General features: G+C 37.3%; 1 protein-coding gene across 2 annotated transcripts in view; it reads right to left on the minus strand.

Moving 5' to 3' along the window:
• The window catches only part of LOC102819797 (small conductance calcium-activated potassium channel protein 2-like), a 259,987-nt gene that overhangs the window by 173,922 nt on the left and 58,838 nt on the right, over positions 1-27,227 (minus strand). Inside the window, exon 3 of one of the 2 annotated variants that reach the window (XM_006870537.1) lies at positions 16,268-16,686. The exons of the other annotated variant lie outside the window; for it this stretch is intronic. Within the exon in view, the coding sequence (XP_006870599.1) occupies positions 16,268-16,686 (419 nt within the window). The remainder of the gene's footprint in view (positions 1-16,267; positions 16,687-27,227) is intronic. 2 annotated transcript variants of the gene reach the window in all.

Consider the following 27,227-nt stretch of genomic DNA (forward strand, 5'->3'; position numbering starts at 1 on the left):
CCAATCATATTGCAAGGGCTGCTCACTACTAAAACAGATGAAAACTACTGACCAAAAGAGATTTCTGTATATGGATAGTTCACTTTGCAATATTATGCCCTCTGGGATAACAGCATACAACAGATATCTCAAATTAAACTATGCTAGAATTCAAGGTGTTTTTCCACAAATCCTTAATGTAGTCTGCTTTGTTCAAAAAGTGAGAGCTTATAGTCATTAATATGTCCAATCATATGAAATAATAGAAATGAGGTCTTTAAAAAGCACCATGACCACTGACACAAATCATGTTTTATTGTTGCTGTTAAGTGCTGTCGAGTCATTTCCTACTCCTAAAGATCCTGTATAGGGTTTCAAAGGAGCAGCTGGTAGGTTTGAATTGCCAACCTTCTGGTTCACAGTCCAGTGCTGATTCTACAGTGCCACACATGAAGTCTAAACTTGGTACTAATTCAAATGGATCTAAGTTTGTGCCTCACTTTCTGACTTTCATGATTACAAACCATGATTGTCATATGAGGTTTCATAAGAGCAGTATTTGAAGTCAAAATATTAGATACCCAAAGTCCATAAAAAAAAAAAAAATTAATTGCATCTTCCCCTTTTAGCATAATAAATACAGTTCAATCCAGCTAAAAAGGTATAGTCTACACTGGGCTGTGAACCACAAAGTCTGTGGGTCTAGCCCACCAGCTGGTCAGTGGGAAAAAGAGGAAGCTTTCTGCTCCTACAAAGGTTTATAGTCTCAGAAACTCTATGCAGGGTTGCTATGAGTTAGACTGACTGGACAGCACTTAACAATAACACAAAAATTTTTCAGAACATTATATGCACAAAAGAAGACATGAAAGCAAATATATTAATTATTTGTCAAATATCTTCTGTTCCCTAAACTGTGTTGTTATCAAGAATATTGTAAGTTAAATATCATATCCAATGCCCTGTCACTGTGATGGAAAACACACTGTAAAGACTATTCAACAACAGTGGTCATCTGGTAGAGCAGCTGATGGTTACAACATCACTGATCTAAGGTCATTGACTGTGGACTATGATAAAATCCAGCAAGGTCAAAGGGAGAGAGGGAGGGGAGAATGTGGGTTTTCATAATCTCTAGCTACATCCCTAAAACTGGAACAGACACATTACAAATATTTGCCCTTGGTCATGAAGAAAAGTTGCCGGTCAATCAAAACAAATGATTTCCTCAGCAGGTTGTGGTTGTTGTTGTTAAGTCCTCAGCAGGTTAGAGTGGGCGAAATAAAAAGGGAGTGGGAGAAATAAAAAGGGATCTTAAATATCAGAATTGGAGGCAAGTTAGAAACATCTTCACCTGAAGTGAAAGAATGACAAATCTTCTTAGGTTTTCATGACTACTATAATCATCAGAACAATACAAGAAGTGAAAAAATACTTCTTTTTTTAAGTAAGGTTGAAAAACAGTCTCCCTTGCTCCTTTCCTTCTTGCTATATAATAAAGTGGTTACTAGAAAAACAGGACTTCATAGTAGGAAAAGGGCAGCAAGGCTACCATACATGAAGCAGGAAATTTAACAAGGGAGTCTCCTCAAAGAGCTCTTAGTCCCTTGGGTATGTGTAGCTGGCTTTTTCCCTGTGCGGCTTCAGGAGGTAAGATGAGACTGATTTACAGAAAGCCAAGTCTACATGCTTCCAACAATTTTAAAAAACAACAAAACCAGAATACCTCACCAGAAAGAAAATGAAAAGAAAACCTAGAGAAAATAGAAAAGAATCCACAAATCATATATATGACAAAGGACTGGTAATGCAAATATATAAAGAATACATATGATTTAACAAAGATAAATGGCCTGGTTTTAAAACGGGCAAGCAACGTGAATGGACATTTTACCAAAAAGATATACAATGGTTAATAATCACATGAAAACATGTTCACCATCATTAGTCATTTGAGAATTGCAAATTATGACCACAATATCACTTCACACCCATTGGAACTGTTATACTAAGACTGAATACACATATGGTGGTGGTGGCGGTGCTTATTATGTGCCCTGGAATCTGTTTCAACTCAGAGTGAGCCAATAATAGGGTTTCTGAGGCTGTAACTCTTTATGAGAAAAGACAGCCTCATCTTTCACCCAAGGAGAATCTAGTAAGTTTGAACTATTGACCTTATGGTTAGCAACCCACCTGGTAAACCACTATGGTACCAGAGCTCCTTATGTATGTATGTATGTATGTATGTATATATATTGTTGTTGTTAAGCGCCATTGAGTTGGTTCCGACCCATAGCGACCCTGAACAGGGTTTCCAAGGCTGTAAATCTTTATGGGAACAGAAAGCCTCCTCTTTCTCTCATGGCGCTTAACAACAACAATATATATAGTATATGGTAGTTTGAAAATGCTGACCTTGTGTTTCACAGCCCAATTCGTAACCACTACGCTACCAGAGCTATATATATATATATATATACACACACACACATGTTGTTATTGTTGGTAAGCCTTTGTATCAGCTCAGACTCATAGTGATGTTTAGGGTTTCTGAGGAGCAATTGATGGATTTGAACCACTGACCTTGCAGTTAGAACCAACCTCACGGTTCAGTGCATTATCCTGCAGTGCCACACCAGGACTCCTGTATATGTACACACATCCATTAAATTAAGACTAGGAAAAAGAAAGAAAATTTACAATTCCAGCTGCTGGTAATGACGCAATGAAACTGTAATTTGCTAACATGTTGCTGATGGGAATGTAAAACTGTGCAGCCACTCCTAAATGTCTACCTAAGAGTAACAAAAACCATATATCCATACTGAACTTGTGTGCCAAAGTTCACAGTAGCATTATTCATAGTAGCTAAAACAAGAAATAATCGAAATGTCCATCAACTGAGAAGGGAATGAAAATTACATGGTATATCCTTGAAAAAGAATACTATTCATCAATAAAAGGGAACAAATACATAATAAACAGCATGAATTAATGTTAAAAAATTTAAGCCCAGTTAAAGAAGCCATATGCGAAAGAGTATATATTATCTGGTTCCATTCATATGAAATGATCAAAAAAGACAAATCTCTGGAGACAGAAACCCCCTCAGTACTGACCTAGAACTGGAGAAGGGAGTAAGTCACTGCAAATGGACATGATGGATATTTTGGGGGGAGCGCAGCTGTTCTAAAGGACTTCTGGAGTGATGCTGTGGATCCACAAGGTTGGCAGTTCAAACCTACCAGCTGCTCCTCGGAAACCCTATACAGGTTGCTATGAGTTGGGACTGACTAGATTGCTCTAAACAACAGCAGCAACTGTCCTAAAACTAGATTGTGGTAATGGTATCAAAGTTCTATACCGTTATAAAAACACATTGACTTGTACACTAAGAATGGGTGAATTTTAAATGTACAATATTCAGTATTACACTTCAAGAAAGTTATTTTGTAAAAAGACACAAATATAACAAAAACCCTCTTTTCCTTTGAAATTTCAGCCAACAATTATGGCAAAACTCTGCATTAAGTTGTTTTATTCTTGCATATAATAACCAAACATTTATTGAATAATGACCATGTACTCAAAATGACTTTGACTTTTACTACCACTCTAGGTTTAAATATCAGATGGCAGGGCCTATTCCAGTATCCCTAGGAAATTGGCATTGATCAGACCATTTACAAATCCACGGGATTTTATATCAGGGATAACCTTGCACAGAAATTGGCAGAGTAGGAATGTTCAAGGACAGACACTCCCCTCTACAGGGCTTCAGGAATCAATAGACTAGATACTGTACTGTAAGCAGTCTGAGGTCTTCTAGCCAAAAGAGGGTGCTCACTAACCATTCCTAGTGAAATAAGCAGCCCTCCTTACAAAGGGGAGGTCCTCTATAATCCAAGAACAGCTCTGAGACACAATTCTAAAATCACTACACTCCTTAATTTCAATTTCAAAACACCAAGCAAGTTCATTAGCAGGCACTAAAGTTATAAAAGTTTAACATTATAGTAGAAGCTAGATTTGTCCAAAATTTATACTTTTTATTCCTGGTGTGGCACTTCGGGTGAATGTGCCAGACTGCAAAGCTGTTTGAACTGCAATGTCAGCAGTTCAAGCTCACCAGCGGATCCTCAGAAACCCTATACAGGGTCGCTATGGGTCAGAACTGACTTGATGGCACTTAACAAGAACAACAACAATTGCTTATAAGAGAACTTTTTTGTTTTGAAGTTCTTTTATCATAATTTTGCAATACAGTAACATAAAGAAAACAAAAATAGAATCCCTAAATCCTGCACTCAAGTAGGGTACAGTTCAGTTTTCTCCACTAAACTCCACTATGTCTAACTTTCCTAATTTTCTGAATGACAAAGTGGTTTGAAAGTCAGGCCATGTACATTTAGATTTTAGATTCTTTATGTGTATCTGCCACAGTGGTTCTGAGGCAGATTGTATGACATTGCTGCAAAGGATTGCACAAACAAACCATGTCTAATGTACAATAGGAAGGATTCACAAGATTTCCAAAGTCTGAAGACATACAGGGTCCATTAAGAAAAAGAAAAACACATCCAAAACCTTTGCTGTAGAGCCCATTCCAACTCTTAGTAGCCTCTAGTACAGAGTAGAACTGGGCAGACTAGAATTTCCCCATAGGACTTCCTGGTGTAGTGCTGTGGGTTAACAGACTGAACTGCAACACGGTCAGAGGTTCAAGGTCACCAGCCGCTCCTCTGAAACCTTTATAAAGGGTTGCTATAAGTCAGAACCCCTACTCAACAGCACTTAGCAACAACAACATAGGATTTACAAGGCTGTAAATCTTTATAGGAACAGATTACCACATCTTTCTTCGATGGAGTAGCTGGTAGATTTGAACCACCAACATTTTCGTTAGCAGTCGAAGCTTAAATACTATGTTATCAGAGCTCCAATATGGAGTCAATGTCCACAAAGTTTGTCGGTGAGGATGGATGGTGAGATGGGAAGGACTGCAGTGAACTACCAAGATCACTGAGGGTGGATTCCTGAGCTGTTTGGCTTCTTGCCTTCTGGCCTGAATACAATTACTCATGGTATTTTCAAACTGCCCTATTCAGGCCAGAATCTCAAAGCCTAGCCAACAAACATCATCCTTATTGTTTCTCAGATGTTAGACTAAAATCCAAATCACTATCTACACTGGAATGTAGAGAAAATTGAGCTTGAAAGAGCACTGGCTTTCCTTTCCATAAGACTTTAATGGCCAATTTATTTGCCAGACATTATATTTTGAGCACTGATGCTTTTGCAAGTCACAGATGCATGATGAACGCTTTCAAATTGCTGAGTTTTTTAAATTGAAAGGCTCCATTTTAAAGTTGTGACTCATTTATGCCCCCGAAAATGCTATATCTGTTTGTATGAATCAGACCCTGGAAGTATAAGTTTACAAAGTATTACATTACCATCAACCACAAATTACAAATCCATTGATGAAATGCTTTGAGCTTGCTTAGCAACAGCTGAAACTGAAGAGGTAAGAAATAATCTGATTGTCCTGTATACTCTAATAAATCAGATGCCTCAGCACTGCCATGCATAGTTTATGACTTTTGCAACTATCAGAGCTACTTTATCACAAATAACATGCTTCAAATTTAAGTAAATCAACAGGAAATGACTCCTCCCTAATGATTGCTGTTGTGTTGTTATACAACTGCCAAATAACATTATTACACAATGACCAAATGACATCATTATATAACTGCCAAACCAATGAAAATCACTGCCCACCCCAACTGATACATATAGAAATCATCACGGCCACATGTTACTCTCACTTATACCCCAGCATTCCTTACTGCCAGATGTGTGCAATTAATGTAAAAAAAAGTTATATAGTAGAATTTTTACTATTGTCATAAATGTAAAATATTGGGTAAGTAAGGAGTGGGTAAGTGTACATATTCAACCACACATACAGTTACAACAAAGAGAATTTCAGATCCCATTTATCTCTCCTTGAAAAATTGACGTATCAAATAAGACTGTTTTGAAATGAGGAACTTGACAACTAGATAATTAGAACACATTAAGCTGTCTACGGAGTCCTGGTGTCGAGATGCAGGATAATGAGCTGGACTGCAAGGTCAGTTTGAACCACAAGGTCAGCAGTTCAAACCCACCAGCTACTCCTCTGAAACCCCACACAGGGTCATTATGGGTCAGAAGTGACTCCACAGCACTTAACAAAAACAACAAGCTGTCTAAACAAAATTTATCACATACTGAAACTTAATTCAGTTTTATATAAATCCTGGTGTGGCACTGTGGGTTAACACACTGAACTGCAAAGTTGGTTTGGACCCCAAGGTTGGCAGTTCAAGCTCACCAGCTGCTCCTTGGAAACCCTAAATAGAGTCACTATGGGTCAGAACTGACTCAACTCAAAGGCACTTAACACCACCACCACCAACAACAACAGTTTTGTTGTTGAGTTACTAAAGAGTCAGCCCTCCACTTACGGTGACCCAAAGCAACAACTGAACAAAATGCTGCCCATGATCAGCTGCAAATAGAACTTTTGTGATTCACAGGGGTTTCATTACCTAATTTTAGGGTGTGGATCACTAGAACTTTCTTCATAGTCTATTTTAGTCTAGAAGATCCACTGAAACACTCAAACCCCCACTGAATAGAGGAAAAAATAAACATATGTTAACTAAGAGTAACAGACTTGAGTCTAGAAATAAAAAAGTATCCACTGCAAAAAAAAAAATTAATTTTTTAGATGTAAACTATTATCCTATTTTTGGCTTTATTGGTTCTCAGGATTAAAGCTAGTCATTTTACTGTAGTATCTGTAAAATTGAGAAGATATTCAGGTCCTTATTCAATAGAAAGTATAACACCAAATCATACATTCTTTATGAATGCTGAGTGGAACCTATCTAGATATAAAATAGGAATGTTTTCATACTACAAAACCTTTCCTTAGAAATTCACTCACAACACTGTTGTCAGAAGACATAACCAATCCTTGTGCTAAGTGTACTTCAGAAATCATCTTTCATGCAATATAAAAGCACAATATAGAAGGCTAATAGTGACAGCGCTAAAATAATAAAGAAAGAAGTCTGACTTATTCTAGTAGAATAAACAAAATGTACTTTTAAGATATTGAATATGAATGCTAAAATCACACCTGAAAGTGGGCTGTGTTCCTCAGGTTGTGTTGATCATTTGAAAAATACATACCAAAATTATTTTCATCTGTTAATTTTTAGAGATGAAAACAATTTATCCTTAATCATTTTAATGGATTAAACATCCATTTTAATGCAGTTGAAATTAATAAAGTTTGAATAGAAGCTTTTCAAAATAAGTCCCATTGTTTTTCCAAATTTCACATCTTCAAAAAGAGCAAACAAACCATTCTCAAGTAATTTTCAGTTTTCCCTCTTAACTGAGACCTATATATTAATGCATATTTGTTGTTGTTAAGTGCTGTCCTGTCAGTTTCAACTCATAGTGACCCTGTATAGGGTTTCCAAGGAGCAGCTGGTGAGCTTGAACTGCTGACCTTATGGTGCAAGCTGACATTGCAGTACAGAGCATTTACCCACAGCGCCACACCTAGACTCCAATGCCTATTTAAATGCCCTTAAAGATAAAACAGAAGTCCTGTTGTGGCACTGTCAGATAAGCACTGGACTGCTAACCCCAAGGTCAATCATTCAAACCCACCAGATCCTCCTTGCAAACCCTATACAGGGTCACTATGAGTTGGAACCAATTTCACAGCACATAACCTCCATTACAGTGTCTGGTTTCTACTAGGTAACAATGTCACTAATATGCATACCTCACCTTGTGTCTCCCTTTCTACATCATCCAAATTTCACCTCTTCCACGCCCCAACCTCTATTTAGGATAAAAGTCAAAAAAGAAAAGAATGTATTGAACAAAGAAATAAATACCCAAAGAGTGGCAGAAGTTGCAATTCCCTTCTACCTCTTAAGAATTTAGGATTGACTTAAACTATCAGGTGCTTCTTTGAGTGTTTTTTCTTCCCCCTGGAGAATCCCAATGCACATTCACTTATTAAATGCTCTAAGAACTCTGGTAGTCAAAACAAACAAACAAGAAAACATTCTTTACCTTTGTGTAACACAGCATTAACCCACAATATCCATCTGATCCCTCAAAGTCACAGTTACTCACTTTCCTCTGAAACAGAGCTCAGTGAAACACACTTTTGCTGAACACTTGCCTTTAAAATCCTTACAAAACTAGAGAGGCATCAAAGGGTGCAAGCCAAAACTAGATAATACCAATTCTCAGGACCCCAACAGCATTGGGCTGCCAACCAAAATGTTGACAATTCAAACTCATCAGCCACTACTTGGAAACCCTAGACAGGGTCACTAAGGATCAGAACCGACTCAAGGGCATTTAGGAACATAATATATATGTACTCATGAAATTTTTCCTAATACAACTTCATTAAACTCCTTGGTCTGCAACCCTGTAAGCATGCTATCATGCAATGGGACAAGGCCATTCTTCCTAGGCTACTTCACAACAGTGATTATTCTTTGGCTTCAAGTTTGACCTCAACACAACGCTAAATCAGAACCAGAGAGAAAATGGATTACAATACCTGAGCTTGGACCAAATGTGGGACACAAAAATAATGCCATATAATCTAAACTCCTTCTTGTCATATATTGATTCTTCGTGTTACTAACCAAATGAGCAAAACACCATAAAGCAGAAGAAGACGAAGAGGAGGAAGAGGAGGAAGGGGACAAGGAAGAGGAGGAGGAAGTGGAGGAGGAAGAGGAAGAAGAAATTTTTCACTAAGACTGAGGTTGTTAATTAGTGCCATGGAGTTGAGGTTTCCAAGGAACGGCTGATCAGTTTGAACCATCGACCTTGCAGTTCAAACTTTGCAGTCCAGGACTTTATCCTACAGTGCCACACCAGGGCTCTATTTTATTAAGATTGTTGTTGTAGTTAAGTGCCACTGAGTGGGTGGGCTGTAACCCATAGTGGTCCTGTATAGGGTTTCCAAGGAGCATCTGAACTTGAACCAATGACCTTGCTGTTCCAACCAGCTTTGCAGTCCATCACAATAACCAACAGCATCACACCAGGAGTCCAAGATTGTTATTGTTGTTAAGTGCCTCGAAGTCAGTTCCAACCCATAGCGGCCCTGTTTAGGGTTTCTGAGGATCAGCTGGTGATCTGGAACCACTGAACTTGCAGTTCAATCTGACTTTGCAGTCCAGTGTACCTACAGCACTACACGAGGAGTCCAAGATGTTGTTAAGTGCCATTGACTTGATTCTGACCCACAGCCACACTGTATAGGGTTTCCAAGGAGCAGCTGGTGAACTTGAACCACAGACTTGCAGTTCAAAGGACTTGGCAGTCTGAAGTATTAACCCACAGCACCACACCAGGACTCCAGAGTCCAAGATAAGAACAAGTAAATCAGGTATGCATAATAAATGACTCCAAAAGGATACCTACCCTCCATCGTGGTGGAGAGCATGTTCTAGAACCTATGAAAACTGAAAACACTGTGTGCTCCATGGAAGAAGAGGGATGGGTTTGCAATATAAAATGTCTACAAAAATCCTATACCTCTCACAGAAGACCTCATTTTTAAGGTATTTTTAGATGTCTTCTAATTAACTAAGAAGTGAATAACTATCAGGTGTGAATCCCCTTTTAATGTGTTGAAGATGCTTGTAACAAAGACTGACAAGTGAGGCTCATTCAAATTCAAATCCCAAACCAAAGAAACAGAATTTTGTGTTGTATCAAGAATGAGAAACTTTACAGAACAAAAGGAGGAAGTGAGGGAAGAGCATCCACAATATACATATTCAAGAAATCCTCAGATGCTGGTGATATCATGTTCAAAATAAAGAAAATTACTAAATTTGTTTTGTGAAAAACAGTTTTTTTTTAAAACAACGTTGTATCATATAAGGCACAAGCAGATTTCCTGCAGCAAAAAAATTTTAGTGACAAAACAAATATGGAACATTTTCTATTATCACAATACTGACTAATATTTTTTCTAGTTTGGAGATGAAAAAGCCAAGGCAAAAAGAAGCAAGTTGGTTTTTGGCCTGAGGTCATTCAACAATAAACCAAATCAGGCCACTCCCAAACACACCACTAACTTGTTTCTTTACTTAACTACTGGCTACTAACTCTCATTCTTGATATGAAATGAAAAGTTTTCTCTTTGTATTGCCTCTTTTTATAAAACAAGAATGGTCCATCATTGGTGCACGCCAAAACACACACATAATTTGGGCTACCAGCATTCCTGGAGCTCTGGTAGCGTAGTGGTTACGAATCAGGCTGCGAGCCGCAAGGTCAGCAGTTTGAAACTACCAGCCGCTCCGCGGGAGAAAGATGAGGCGGTCTGCTCCCGCAAAGATTTACAGCCTCGGAAACCCTGTACAGGGTCGCTATGAGTCGGAACCGACTCCGTGGCACACAACAACAACAACAACATGAGTCAAAACTGATTCTAAGTCACTTAACAACAACAAACTTTACCTCAGCTTGGTAAAATTCTCTAGCATTAAAAGGGTTACAACAGCTACAATGAACCATTTTTAAAAATTTGGCATGAAAACAATTTTGAGGCTATTTTAATTGACTCTTGGAAAGCAGACACATGAGAAACCACTTATATAGATGTATATATATTTTAGTTATACTCTTACAAATTGTAAATTAAGGGTGATCTTTATGAACTAAATAAGTAGATCTACTTAAGTCTTCCACCATATTCTTCAACACTGTAAGTATAACTGCTCCAGAAAATATCATGTTGTTCATGTTAAGTGCTGTCAAGTCAGTTCTGACTCACTGTGATCCTGTATAGGGTTTCCAAGGAGCAGTTGGTGAGCTTGAACCACCGATGATATCAAACTTTGTGGGTTTGCCAACTTGCAGTTCAAAATGACCTTGCAGTACAGTGCATTAATCTGCAGTGCCACATCATGATTGCTAGGAAACAAAGTACTGTAGGATTGGCACAGGACTGTGAACCACAGGTCAGGAGTTCAAACCCACCAGCTACTCCTCAAAAACCCCATAAACTATGGGTAGCTATGAGTTGGAAATGACTGGAAGGCACTTAACAACAACAACAATGACAAGGAAACAAAGCATTGCCATAAGAAGTATGCCTTTCTATAAAAAGAAATCATTACGTTTCACATGTCATAATTACGTTGTTGTTGTTATGTGACTTGGAGTCCGCTTTGACTCATAGCGACCCTTGTACAGAGTTTCCAAGGCTGTAAAGCTTTACAGGAGCAGAAAGCCTCATCTTTCTCCCACGAAACAGATGGCAGTTTCGAACTGCTGACCCTGAGGTTCTCAGCCCGACTTGTAACCACAACGCTACCAGATGTAGTGAAGTTCTAAAACTGGTGCTAAAAATACATGATATTAAAAACTAGCAACTACAGAATTCCCAATTAAAGCAGGTGAACCCAAGAAACCTGTTGTCCTTAGCAACTCCTCTAGACTTCCTAAAACGAACGTAAATAATTTTTTAAAAAGGCATAAACTCCATAAGCTCAACAAGAATAAGTGGCAAAACAGTAACAAAGAAGCTAGAAAACTGATTATAACATAACGGACTTATAAAAGACAAATTATAATGGACTTACCTGACTTGAGAAAGCTGAATGATGGAACAGCAGAGAACACTCAAACAGTAGTAGCCATATTTAAATAGAACCCATCTCCCTCACCAAAGACTCGGGAATTGTTGACACCTGTACCTCCTTGAAAACACCACTAATAGCTGAGTTTCAAATGAGAGGGCAGGTGTAAAGATTACATAAATGGTGTTGTAAATCTAGGATCCCTCTTTCATTCTGTGTGTCTGGGAAAATGAATTTTCCCAATCTGGCATAGTCTGCAAATATATTGCCTGCAGAGGGGGAAAAAAACCCCACTAGGTCTGTGGACTGCAGTACACCAGACTTAGTGGACAGCAGGATTACTATACTAAACCTGGACAATAAATAAATGGTTACATGTTAATTGTTGAACCAACTCATGGTGACACCATGTTTGTCAGAATAGAGTTGTGTTACACAAAGTTTTCAACAGGTTTTTGTTTTGTTTTTTTCAGAAACAAATCTCCAGACCTTTATTAACAGTCACTTTTGGGTGGACTCCACCTTCCAAACTTTCAGCTGACAGCTGAGAATCTTAACCATTCATACCACTGAGGGACTCCTTATTAGTTATTGAGACCCTCTTCTTTGCCCTATTTTTCAATTCCCCGAATGGCATGAGACTACCCTTATTACAGTAGTGAAGCTTTCACTTGTGTTGACCAGATTGTCCAGGGAAAGCATAAAATATATGTTGTTGTTGTTGTTGTTAAGTTCCATCAAGTTGGTACCAACTCATAGCGACCTTATGCACAGCAGAACGAAACACTGCCGGATCCTGGGCCAACCTCACTATTGTTGCCACACTTGAGTCCATCAATGCTGCTACTTGGCCAATCCATCTCATTGGGGATCTTCCTCTTTTTCTCTGACCCTCCACCTTACCAAACATGATATCCTTCTCCAGCGACTGCTCCCTCCTGACAATAAGTCTGAAGTATAAGAGATGAAGTTTGGCCATCTTGGCCTCCAAGGACCACTCTGGCTGCACTTCTTCCAACACAGATTGGTCAGCCCATGGCACTTTCAATATTCTCCTCCAACATAAAATATATAAACATAATAAAATGAGTGTTTTATGCTCCTACAATTGTCCTTTAGTGAAGCTCACAACCAACAGACCCCAGACAAGCACAAAATATTCAGTCAATGTTTTAGTGCCCCTCTCTTAAGTAGGAATCCTGGTGTGTCACTGTGGGTTAACGCACTGACCTCCAAAGTAGGTTTGAACAGCAAGGTCAGTGGTTCAAGTTCAGCAGCTGCTCCTTGGAAACCCTTTACTGGGTTGCTATGTGTCAGAACTGACTCAATGGCATTTAACAACAACAATAACTCGTAAGTACATTCAGACAGCCAAGGATATTTAAACATTTAGGAAAATCCTCTAAAATGGAAGTCAAAGCAAACATAAAAAAATGCATCTTTGGTGGAATAAAAGATATATAAGAAGGCAATTTATGTCAAAAATTCTTTCAGATAACTCCAGAAACATAAAATAGTACAACTATGAAATAAAATCATGATGCTATTTTAAAAATGAACACTCAGTTTTCAGCCAAACAATAGATATGTCTGTAAGGGGGACATTAATAAGACAGAAGTGCTCACTTCACAGAAATAATCAACCATTTGAGATCCAAAGGGTAGCATTTTCCTAAGGTCTAAGTTCAGACGGGTTAGGAAAGAAAGAGGAATAAAAATGGAAACTACAAGGAGGAACTGGGTAAGTAATGTTACATTGTGGGACTGTAATCAATGACATGAAACAAAATCTGTATGAATTGTTGAAATTTAAAAATTAAAATTTCATTTGTTGTTGTAGTTAGGTGCCATCAAGTCTGTACCCATTCATAGTGACCTTGTTGTTGTTGTTAGGTGCCATCGAGCTGGTACCGACCCATAGCGGCCTTATGCACAGCAGAACGAAACAGTGCCCGATCCTGGGTCAACCTCACTACTGACTTCATGCACCACCAAATGAAACACTACTGGGTCCTTTGCTAACTTCATAATTTTTGCTTCGCTTAAGCCTAGAGCTGCTGCCACTGTGCCAATACATCTTGTTGGGGTTCTTCCTCATTTTCACGGACCCTCCACTTTACCAAGTTCAGTAAAATAACATCTCAATAGTACAAAGAAGATTTAAAACTTAAAGAGTTACTATAGAAGGATCAATAGTTCTATAACAAAAAAAGAAAAACAAAATCATTAAACAATTCAAGAAACTTCCCAAGACAAACATGAATTACAAGACAAAAAGGTCCATTAAATCTTAAGTACAATGGATTACAAAAGACACACAAATAAGATGAATCTTGTGTAGCTTTAAAACAGATTGCCAAAGCTTCCAGAAGAGAAAAATGAGAATGGCATAAAACTGCTAGAATCTGGGAGCCAGACGATAAAATTCTGAGAGAAAGTGACTTCTAGCTGATTACCAGTTAAATATGAGAGAAAAGTATTTTTCCATACACGGAAGGCATAAAACAATATATCTCTAACATACTATCCTTTCTTAGATGCTAGACAAAGATTAATTCTGACAAAATGAGGAAATACATTAATAAACAGGGAGAAATAAGATTAATGTAAAAGGATGCTCAGCATAGAAAAAAAGGCAAAGAAAATCCCCAAAACGATGAAGCAGGAATGCAAAAAGTTCCAAAAATCATTTCTTAAAGACATTGAAATTGATACATTGCCTAAATATATTTTAATATATTAAAAGGGTACTTACATAATGTGGGAGAAATTAGAGATGGTTTAATGGTAGATATATAAGAAAATAAGCAAATGGAAAAACTAAGAAAAGTAACAGAATAAAACTGAGACAATTATTAATATCCTGAAAAAATGAGGACATACAGGAAAAACAAAATAATAATAATATGCTATTTTGTTTGACTACAAATGCTATTTACATAGCATTACGTGTGTTCGCATATATGTGAAAGTAAATTAAAACTTCAGCTTCCACACTGGGAGGTCGGTAGATAGTTCAAAACTACAAAATCAAATGTGGTAGTAAAATCACATTTCCTAGAAATGTGGAGGACAATTAGCAAAGGAACAAACTAAAATAATTAAAGTGATTGCTTCAGGAAAGCAGAATTGATGATGTGGTTGGGTGGCTTTGTGGCTTTGTTATTTTTTTTGCAACAACACTCATGCATGCTTTTTTCTTTTTCTCTTTGAACTATGTGTATGTAAACTTTGATTTAAAAACAAACAAAATAAGTAAGAAAAAAACCTGGTTATTACAAAGACTAAAATCTGAATACTCAACAGTTCTAGAAACTTCTAAATCATTCCTATCTATAATAAATCTCAACATGGATTTTCTTAATCAAGGTTATTGTGAGGTTTTTTTCACCCTTTACTATAATTGTTGTGGTTGCTAGGTGCCATCGAGTCAGTACCGACCCATAGCAACCTTATACACAGCAGAACAAAACACTGCCCGATCCTGGGCCAACCTCACTACTGTTGCCACGCTTGAGCCCATTGATGCTGCCACTTGGCCAGTCCATCTCGCTGGGGGTCTTCCTCTTTTTCTCTGACCCTCCACCTTACCAAACATGATATCCTTCTCCAGTTACTGGTCCCTCCTGACAATATGTGCAAAGTATGAGAGACAAAGTTTGGCCATCTTGGCTTCCAAGGAGCACTCTGGCTGCACTTCATCCAACACAGATCTGTTCGTTCTTTTAGCAGCCCATGGCACTTTCAATATTCTCCTCCAACACCATAACTCAAAAGCATCAATTCTTCTATGGTCTTCCTTATTCACTGTCCAAATTTCACATACATATGAGGTTATTGAAAGTACCATGGCTTGGGTCAGGCAAACCTTAGTCCTCAATTTCTGTATTCCAAACTCTATCTTTGTTGGTTTGCTAAAAGCCCAAGTTCCAGTATTGATACTATAACTGATAAGCATTACTGATGTTATCACTGATTAACTGATTATAACTCTGACTCATTGTGCAGCTCCTGAACCCTGAGAACATGTGTCTAGTTCTAGACCACCTAAGCTGTTCAGACAATAAAACATATTGCCTCTTTTCACAAATTTGCCAGAGTTAAACAAAATCTAATTTATATATCCACAAGATGCCTTGCCAGATAACCAGACACACTATTATCGATAGGCATTAAAACTAACAAACAACTTGGAAATATTCCCTAATGTCTAGGCATTTAAAAAATCCATTTTTCCACTGGATTTCTCTTTCAACCCTAGTTAATAAATACATCATTGAATTGACTCAGCATTATCATTAAGCAAACATTTTCAATGGGAGTTTCCAGCACAATTTTCAGGTCTCCAAATTCTGACACAGATTATAAAGGTAGTTCCTTACTGAAAATTGATGAAATATGAAAGAAAAATACCCACAATCATGAAAGCATTGCTCTATGTAAAATTTTTCAGAAAAGTTTTGTTACACCCAAATTTTCAAGAATGAAGCACTATGTGCCTGAAATCTAAAATATGTTCTTTTTTTTTCCCATTTTAGAAGACACCATATGGAAAATTTTGTTCTCAGGAAAAGAAACAAACTTACCTTTCACAAGCTCGGACAGTCCATGCGGCAATTATCCATAATGAGATACTAAAAACCAAGAGTACAGTTCCTGGGCATATAGTCATTAAAGTCTTCATAACAAAACGGGTATTGAAGTTTATCTTATTAAGTGCTCCAATGCTTCTAGAGGAGGCATCAGTGAAAAGTTTGCTATGTAACAGCATGACTCTGGCAATCAGATAGAGTCTTAAGAACATTGGTATAGATAAAATAATATCCACATCAGCGGTGGTTGTGGATGGGGCATAGGAGAAGGCAAGCCGGGCCGTCCATGTGAACGTATAATTCCCAGGTATGGGATGAATAGCACACACCAGTATTTCCAAGCAGATGAAGAAAATACGCTCATAAGTCATGGCTATTCTCCAGTCATCTGCTCCATTGTCCACCATGAACAACTGAAAAAATAAAGTAGAAAATCAGCTTCAGTATGGCATGAATGGTCCACAAGTGTTAGTGCAGATTTTTAAATTACACAACAGATGACTTTTTAGCAATCATGGCAAGCTAAAGGTTATATTTCTTAAATGTGAGCCAGGCACACTGTTTTTAGAAAATAATATTGGCACAAATGGAAAACTGCATTTTATAAAATTAAAATAAAAACTTGCTACACAGGAGATGAAATTATTTTGGAGTCCATTCTCCTGGACTATCATGTTGATAGCATTATTTTAAAATAAAATGTTTGAGTTTATCTGTAATGAGATCCCTCTTCAATGAAGTCAAAGATGAAGATGCCTCCTATCAGGTCATCCTCCTCTTTAAAGGTCTAGATTTAAACTGTTGTGTAATCCTAACTATATTCTCCATGGAGTATATTTAGACTCTCTCTATAATCAGTTGTAATCTATAAAGTAACAACACATGACAACTTAGTATTGGTGCCAGAAAAGACCACAGATGAATTTGGCAGAACTATTTCTTCCATCTTCCCCACTAGTATTCTGTTTTCTATCTCCTTTCTTCTGCTACCCCTTAGATTTTCCTTGGATTATTACTTGGTCTTTAATCTTTCTTTAATAAAGTTTCCTTTTTCTTATTTCTGTCATGTCTCATACCACAAAAAAAGGAGAAAATAGAAACCCTAAAGCATTAAAGGCTTTCTGGCTGTTTCATAAACAAGTGCGGGTCCTGGCAATCTGCAAACACCAGAGGTTTTCAGAAGGATGCCTTGTGGGGGCTACTGGCAAGTCAGGCCATGAAGTTAAGGGTACTAACCATGCTGTGATGCTGAGAGAGTCCCTTGCACAAGGAAGGCCTGACTACTCAAAATTTCAATAGCACCCACACTGAGAAATACTGCACATTTCCATTTTGTAAGTCGCTGACATAAGTAGATATGAAGACAACCACATAAGAGAACAATGTATTCTCAGGCAAAACAAACTGCCAACAGCAAAGGAGTTTGGCAGAGCAAACTTTCCACACAGTTGGACTCTAGGTACTTTTGTAGCTAGAAAAGTGATTTTTCCCACCATTTAGATTGTTATAAATTCCCATTTTAGGTGAATTATTATGTAGTTTATAGCTATTTCCCATACTACTTTTCAATGTGGTTTAGGCCATTAGTGCTACTTTGAAGGATAGGAATTTTAAGGAAAAAAAAAACACAAAACTGTCACTTTGATCTAATACTTCAAGGAGACAGAGAAGCACCAGATTCTCTTGCTATAACCATATAAAATTTTGGACAAATTAAGCTGTAATGATATAATAGCTTTATTGTTGTTGTTAGTTGTCATTTAGTTCCAACTTATAGCAACCCTATGCACAACAGAAGGAAACAATGCCCAGTCCTGGGCCAACCTCACAATTGTTATGTTTCGGCCCATTGTTACTGCCACTATATCAATCCATGTTGTTGGGGGTCTTCCTCTTTTCCTCCTTTTTCCTGACCTTCCACTTTACCAAGCTTGATGACATTCTCTCTGCTGGTCTCTCCTCATATGTCCAAAGTATGAGAGACAAAGTCTCCCCATGCTTGCGTCTAAGGAGCATTCTGTACTTCTTTCAGCATAAATTTGTTTAATTGCTTGTGTTATGCCTTTATCACACCTTTATATCTCAAATACACAAATGCACTAGAAGACAATCAAAATTCTGTTTTCCCAGTTTTGTTGTTGTTGTTGTTATGTGCCGTAGAGTCAGTTCCGACTCATAGCAACCCTATACTGGGTTTCTAAGGCTGTAAATCTTTATGGGAGCAGAAAGCCTCATCTTTCTCCCACGGAATGGCTGGTGGTTTTGAACTGCTGACCGTGAGATCAGCAGCCCAATTCATAAGCATTATGCTAAGTTGTAAGTTGTTGTTTGTTGTTAAGTATTATCAAGTCAGTAAAGACTCATAGCGACCCTATATAGGGTTTCTGAGGAGCAGCTCATGAATTTGAACCATTGACCTTGCAGTTCAAACTGACCTTGAGGTCGAGTGCTTAGCCTACGGCTCACAAAGCAGGCTAATTTGACTATAGAAATATCTGTGTTCCATTGCAGTACTTTCAGTATCATGTTGGCATAAAGGATTTCATTAATGAGGATACAAAATTGATTTAACAGACATATGATAGATACCTTCTACAGTTTATATCAGTAAGTACTTATTGATAGCTCTAAACTAATGTGGCCTAAAACCTACTAGTACTTTTACATCTAAAAGAACAGGCCCTTCAAACTAGTTACTTTAGAGACTATACACTTTCCAAAGATGTTGTTATTTCTCTCTTTGGAAACTGCTATCAGGACCTGATAAGAAAATCAATAGTGTTTTAAATCCATATTTCAGTTCCTACTAAAAATGACATTATCCTGCTTGATCATCTACTTTGTCCAACAACCATGGCTCTAAATGACTTGGCATTTTGCAAAAAAATGAAATCAACCCTCACAAGGATAAGAATCACCAATGCACCAGATAGTCAAAAGAATCTGTACCACAGATTCTGAGCGCAATTCCAGGGGAGGCATTTCCCATACCATTCTGGGCATTGGCAGCACAAATGTAGAAGGAGGACATTCCCAGGTAACTGGTAAAGAAATGCCACTTTTAATACTGAATTCTGGCACAACATCTCCTGTCTGTTCAGGACTGGCCCTTCTTCAATGACCCACAAAACATGTGTTCCTCTCACCTCAAGTTTACAAGCCCTCCACCTGCTCCTTTTAGGTCCCTTTTTGTTGGCTCCCTCCTTGGTTCACATCCCTCACAAGACTGGCTTTCTCTACTGAGTCATTTGTTTCAACCAGTACCTCACCACCAATATTCTTAGCAGGCTCTCTCCCATTTACCTTTTGGGAGCCTGTCCAGAGAATTCCCAGTCTGGGATCTATCATCCAGACTGCTTGATCAGGTGAGCAGGGCAGCTATACACCATGTGATTCAGTGATGTTTCCCATTCCTCAGAGCATCGGACAATCATCTCTTTCCTCAAGGACTACCTTTGTTTTCTTTTCTCTCAGAACCCACTTCCTTCCCAGTATCTCTTCTCCTTTGTAGGAATACCATTGCTCTGCTTGTCTAATGCTAATGTTTTACAAGGGCAGTTTGAATACACTGAGAGCCTAGCTTCTGTGTCTTCTTCCTCTCAGTATATAATCAACTTCATATCTCTACTATTTATTAAAAACAAAACCACACAAGCAAACAAGAGCCTCTATTGGATCTATACCTGCCATATGTTGTGGTTATCTCCTCACTTTGATTTCATCCCCTAAGATACCCTATTTGTTTTTTGCCATTATTACTCTACTACATACACTATACTTACTAGGGTCATTAAATTTATATCTTAATTATGAAACCCAGTCATCTGTGGAAGGGCCACAAAAATCTAGGTGCTTGACATAGAAAAGGTTTCTACTCACAGTACAAACTGAGCTCCATTTTGCAATGTACTAACAAACTTGAAAAAAAAAAACAAAAACCCACCACCACCAATAAGGCATTTGTTGTTGTTGTTGTTGAGTGCCGTCGAGTCGGTTCCGACCCATAGCATTTGAGTCAACCTTATAGTAATAGACTCAGGAGAGATAGACATCAAATGACATATTGTATTAGGCAAATATTCTGCACAAGACCTCTTTAAAGTGTTCAGAGGGCAATGATATCAGCTTGGGGACTAAGTGCATCTGACCCAAGTCATGATATTTTCAATCACCTCATATGCATATGAAAGTTGAACAATGAATAAGGAAGGCTGTAGAAGAATTGATGAATTTGAGTTATGGAGTTGGAAGAGAATATTAAAAGTACCATGGACAGCCAGAAAAACAAACAAATTTGTGTCAGAAGAAGTACAGCCAGAATGCTCCTTAGAAGCCAGGATGGCCAGACTTATGCTTCGGACATAGTATCTTCAGAAAGGCCAATCCCTAGAGAAGGACATTATGCTTGGTAAAGTGGAGAGTCAGCAAAAAAGAGGAAGACCCCAATGAGCTGAATTGGCACAGTGGAGGCAGCAGTGGACCCAAGCATAACAACAGTTGTGAGAATGGCACAGACCCTGGAAAAATTTTGTATGTTGTGCATAGGATTGCTATGAGTTGGAACTGATTTAGGGCACCTAACAACAACTGAGAGAATGGGAGGGATAACTGCAGCAGTTCTCAGAAAGGATATTTTGAACAAGCTGTCACTGCTTCTAAATGTTAAATAAAACCATTGTCACAAAGTGCTTATGCAGGCCAGCTCTGGAATATGACATCTACATATTAACTGATATGTGACTTATAGTTACTAATGTATAGTTATAGTTGGTTACTAATTTATGGTTACTGTTTCACTAAACTTTTTCTTATGTAAAAGATGTTCTCATTATCTGTCTTTTAGAGTTATTTATAATTTTGCAGATTTTGCCCATCTGCAGTTGTAATGACACAACCTTGTTTGCTAAAAGTGAAGAGGACTTGAAACATTTACTTATGAAGATCAAAGAGTACAGCCTTTGATATGGATTGCATCTCAATGTCAAGAAAACAAAAATCCTCACCACTGGACCAATAAACAACATTCTTATCAATGGAGAAATGATTGAAGTTGTCAAGGACTTCATTCTTCTTGGATCAACTATCAACACTCGCGGAAGCAGCATCAAGAGATCAGACGACGTATTGCATTGGGCAAATCTGCTGCACAGTAACTTTTTAAAGTATTGAAAAGCAGAGATGTCAGCTTGAGGACTAAGGTACGCCTGACCCAAGCCATGGTATTCTCAATAACCTCATATGGATGCAAAAGCTGGACAGTGAATAAGGAAGATCGTAGAAGAATTGATGCCTTTGAGTTGTGGTGTTGGAGGAGAACACTGAAAGTGCCATGGATTGCCAAAAGAACCCAATAGATCTGTTTTGGAAGAAGTGCAGCCAGAGTGCTCCTTGGAGGCCAGGATGGCTAAGCTTCGCCTCTCATACTTTGGACATATTGTCCAGAGAGAACAGTCGCTGGAGAAGGATGTCATGCTGGGTAAGGTGGAGGGTCAGAGAAAAAGAGGAAGACCCCCAAAGAGATGGATTAGCCAGGTGGCATCATTGATGGCATCAAGTGTGGCAGTGGTAGTGAGGTTGGCCCAGGATCGGATATTGTTTCGTTCTGCTGTGCATGGGGTCACTATGAGTCGGTTCCGACTCGATGGCACCTCACAACAACAACAACAAGCAGTTGTTATATCCTTCAATAAATCTCTCTGACTAAATTTTTCAGAGACTCAGTCATGCTATTTGATATTTTGGCATCAGAATTGTTGGATTTGAAGGTGTATTATCTAAAGTAACCCTGAGAAGTTGAGGACTTAGAGTTTTCAGTATCGGAGCACTCCAAGTCACTGGCAGGTAAATAACCTCTTGAATCTCAAATTCTGCTCTCCTTTATGCAAAAGCTCTTGGAGCCTTATTGAATAGTCTGGATTTACTTTCTTCTTATAAGAATTTACCTCCACTAGTAGAAATAGTTGAAGTTCTGGGTTTTGTGCAATCAATGACCTAAAATTTACTGATTCTTAAACTCTGTATCTCACAAAGCAAACCCTGTGATGATTTCCAACAGGATTTTGTTAAGTCTGGGAGTCCAAAACTTTGAACAAACTCAGACCACCTTGATATGGGTTACATAATCTAACCAACAGCAGACTGGAAAATATGTGGCTCCTTTAGGGTTCTTTTGAATTACCCAAGTTACATTTTCTGCATGATTGATTAGAAGAAGAAAGGTCCTTGAATCATACAGGCCCAATAGATTGCCTATTTCACTAGGATTTGAAAGCTTATAGAAAACACGACGAAAATAAAATCGTTTCCTGGAAGGACTCTGTTTCTAAATTAATTGAATAAAATAAGCAATTACAACATCAAAATTCTCCAGCTGCTACCTCCGCACACCACCATCCCCCAGCTGCAGTTTCTCGTTTTCCCCGTCTGACTTATTCTTCTTAAAATACTGTTTGAACTTCCTTTTGTCTCCTAAAGAACATACTGAGAATATAAAGCCCATTCTAGTTACTTTAAAGTGTCCTGGTGTGGTGCCCTAGAGTATAAGCATTCATTTTCAAGGTCAGTGGTTCAAATTCACTAACTGCTCCTCAGAAACCCTATATAGGGTTGCTGTGCATCAGAACTGACTCAATAGCACACAACAACAATAACAAAGTTATTTTTAATTCCATCCCATGAACTCCATGAGGAGTAGAAAAGAAACTCCTGAAAATCCTGTTACATCCTTTGTTTCTTAGATTCACACAGAATTATACTTCATTCTTAATGATTTCTCAAAATTATATAAAAACCCTTATAAATTTGCTGAAGAATTGAAAATCCTTATTGAAATTTATCAGCATTGGTTACCAGATTCATGTCACAAAATACCCAAGGCAAATGGCCTTATAATTACAATTACAACCTCTTGACCTGCACAGTAAATCCAAGGCCTTTGAAGGCACTAATCCTGATACTTGTAATTTTTGCAAGAAACCCAAGCATTTAAAAAAAGAAATGATTGCTATAAATTAAGAGACTATTGAAACAATAGACCCATTTTTCCACTAATTAGCTTAACAACCCTGCTAAATGAGCCTAAATTTTCCCCTACCAGTACACCAGTTTGAGACTCAAGTTAAAAAACATGGTAAACTGAATATACTAGGAGTAATTTGGAATTTCATGGGTCATTTTGAGAAAATGAGTTTTTATTTTAGAAAAATTACTTCTCATTTGTTTTCTCTTTTCTTTACTATGGTAACTTTCCATTTAACATGCAAGTTTTGCCAGAGGGTCATATATACTTAGCATCTGAGACTCTGGCAGGCTAATAAATCTATCTAGGACTTGTTTTGCTTTTGAATTAATTCTGTTTGATTTTACCCCAAAAGTTATTATATTTAGGAAATTAAGTTCCCCACATGTTTGCTTGTATAGCATTATATGTTGCTGTTAAGTGCCATCGAGTCAATTCTGATTCATAACAACACTGTTTAGGGTTTCCAAGAAGTAGCTGGTGGGTTTGACCCTCCAACCTTGTGGGAATCAGTCAAGTGCTTACCCTACAGCATTACTTCAGGACTCCTAGTATTATATAAACCTGGTTTTTAAGTTGGCTCTACAGACCAGAGAGTTTATATAGTTTTTGGTTTTGTTTTGTTTTTCTGATTTATTTTGTTCTAAGAACTTGATTCTAATCTAGTTCAAGTTTCTGTCTTATATCAAGTTCAAGATCAGGACTGACATTTCTTATGGGACTATTTAAGAATGCTTTCTTCCCCTTCCATGAAAACTGCTTCTGTACCTGAGTCTTTCTTTAACAACTCTTCAAAACTGTAATATAAATTAGGCTGTTTGAAAAATACACTGAAAAAAGATAAATTAATTAGGCCTTCAAATGAGACAAATTATACTAAAGTGATTCTCTAAAGGATTCTATAAAATATGTAGAAGATAGGGTAATAAAAACAGGAAAATTTTATGCCTGTAGACAGCATTATTAAATTAGATTACAGCATTTCTTCAAAGAACTTACTCTGATTGGTTTAATAAGTAAGTCTTTAAATGAATTAAATAAGCACCTGTACAGGGTCGCTATGGGTCAGAACTGACTCAATGGCACTTAACAACAACAACAAATATTCCCAGGAAATAATAAAAATGAATTCATTCTAACAAAGGTTTCATATTTATATTAACTCAGAAAGAAAACCCATTCTAAGTACCTTAAGCTAGATATTATAGAAAATGTTTTATTTAAGGAAAAGAAGTAATTTTTACTAATGTTAAGAAATGAAAGGTTCATGAGACTAAGTAAATTGAGACTCTCAAGTTCCCAGCACTGAGAATAACCAGTGCAAAGAAAGGGAAAAAAAGTAAAAAGCCTTCAAGAAAGGTCTATGTTAAGTGGTTAAGCAGCTTTAAAGGTTCCCTATAGATGGGTTGTAAATATAAATAACCAAGGAACAGTAAAGATGCAGCCACAACGATACTAAAAGAAAATATAAAAATGAAAATAAGAGGGATTATGTCTATGTTACCATGCAACCATGTTAGACCTGAGTGGCTTGCACTTAAAACGGCAGAGGTATAGCTCCACAAATGAGACAGTTTTACCAACTTTACCCAGCGAGTCTCACCTTCAGAAATAATTAAAACAGAGAAAACTAAGAGAAACAACCTTGCACACAAGGCAGCTAGCCATGATGATTCTCAAATTATTCTTGTCCTTATGCTAAGTAAAGAAAGATATTCTCCAAATCTGATTATTGATGACTCTAATTTTCATTAATTATCTTTAGACAGATATTAAAAATATCATCAATTAGCTCAAATGGAAAAAACTGGAACATGGGGAAAAGGCTAAAGTATTTACTAATAAAATAATACAAACTGATAAGAAACTAATCCATTTTTTTCTTATCTTTCAAAATATTTAAATCAACTTAAACATACATAATTGAATTACAACTGATTATTTTCTTCTTATACTACAGAAAAAAGATATAATCATGTTTAATAATAAATACATTATTTTTTACAATTCAAAAGGTTGTACTATATGAAATGCAAAACAGAGATGATAAATTTTAATTTTTTATTAAAATAAAATGCATTCAATATAATCAAAGCTACTTACAGTACCTAAAAGTTTAATACATTAGTTTATTTACAAAATTGTTTAAAGACTTAATATCAAACAACAAATAATCGAGTTTTTCAATATTAAGATTTTTTTTTTTAATTTTTATTAGTAGGTTAAAAGGCAAATTTTGTTCTTTGTGCAATATATTTCAAATGCAAATTTTCAAGAGAATCCCTGATTCTGAAAAATTATGCAATAAATTAAAATTATAACAAAATATGCTCAATCTTGATGTTATCGTTAGGTGCCACTGAGTCAGTACTGACTCATAGTGACCTTATGAACAACCAAACAGATCACTGCCTGGTTCTGCACCAACCTCACAACCATTGCTATGTCTTAGCCCACTGCTGTGCCACTATGCCAATCATCTTGTTGGGGGTCTTCCTCTTTTTCTCTGACTCTTCATTTTACCCAACACGATATCCTTGTCTCAGGGACTGGTTCTTCCTAATAATGTGTCCAAAGTATGAGAGACAAAGTCTGACCATCCTGGCTTCTAATGAGTATTCTGACTATACTTCTTCCATCACAGATTGGTTTGTTCTTTTGACAAACACGATACTTTTAATATTCTCTTCCAACACCATAACTCAAATGCATTAGTTCTTCTATGATATTCCTTATTCATTGTTTAACTTTCACATGCATATGAGTTTATTTTTTTAAAAAATGCTATGGCTTAGGTCAGGCACACCTCAGTCCACAAACTGACATTTTTGCTCTTGAACGCTTTAAAGACGTCTTGTACAGCAGATTTGCCCAATGCAATATGTCATTTTATTTCTTCACTGCTGCTTCCTCGTTTAACCTTCAGCCTCATACTCCATACTCCTAACAATGTTGGTTCTTGGCCACACTCCATCTTACAGACTAAATGGACTCTTTTAATTATTATAATAATTGTCACAGTTAATTAAATGTTTTATGAAATGTATGATAAATGCTATACTCACCATGAAATGCCACATGCTATGCAAAAAATCATGTACTCTAAATAAACTACTATTCCTTAGAAATAGTTTGGTTCTTCACCTTGGGTAGCCCTCTCTGCCAAGTATTCCTACAAACTGAGCCCTGTCCTTACAGGCCATTCCTAAAAATGTCACAGAAATACAGGTGCAAGCTATGTCATGCGGAAAAAGAATAGATGGTGCCCATAGGCCTTTCATGGATAATATCTGGGGTCTGAAAGACCTATTTTCAAAATAGGCAGTCATCTAAAAAACATAGAAAAGTAAGTCCATGAAGAAGGGACTCTTATAACAGTGATCAATGAATTTCAATAGAAATTCTTGGTCAAAAAGAAAACTGTTGAAGAGCCCCCTAAATCTAACTGCTTGGAATAGGAGAGGTTTCTGTTCTGGGTGTAGACTGAGCTCCATTTTGTGTTATATTAAGAAATCTGATAAAGAGGCATCCAAGTCAAGTTCACAGTAATAGGTTAATCCACACTAACTCAGGGAGGATGGGAAGTCAGGGAGGCAGAACTACAGCGGCTCTCAGATTTTTTGCACAAACTGCCCCTGCCTTTGAAAGATAAGTAAAACCATTCTCACAAACTTCTTTTCCAGGCTAGCTTCTAGATGGGGCATCTATAGATTAACTGGTACATGATTTATAGCTAAAACTGTATGATTTATAGTTACTGTTTACGAAAAATGTCTTATATAATAACCCCTCTCATTTTGTGTACTGTGGATTAATCTGTTATTTTATAAACTGTTGCCCATGTACAGTTATTAATAATATCCTTCAATAAAACTCTTTGCTTAATATTTTCAGAGATTCAGTCTTGCTCTCTCTGTCACATCACTCTTTCATTAA

Source organism: Chrysochloris asiatica, unplaced genomic scaffold, assembly GCF_000296735.1.
Source record: "Chrysochloris asiatica unplaced genomic scaffold, ChrAsi1.0 scaffold00143, whole genome shotgun sequence".
Lineage (NCBI taxonomy): Eukaryota > Metazoa > Chordata > Mammalia > Afrosoricida > Chrysochloridae > Chrysochloris > Chrysochloris asiatica.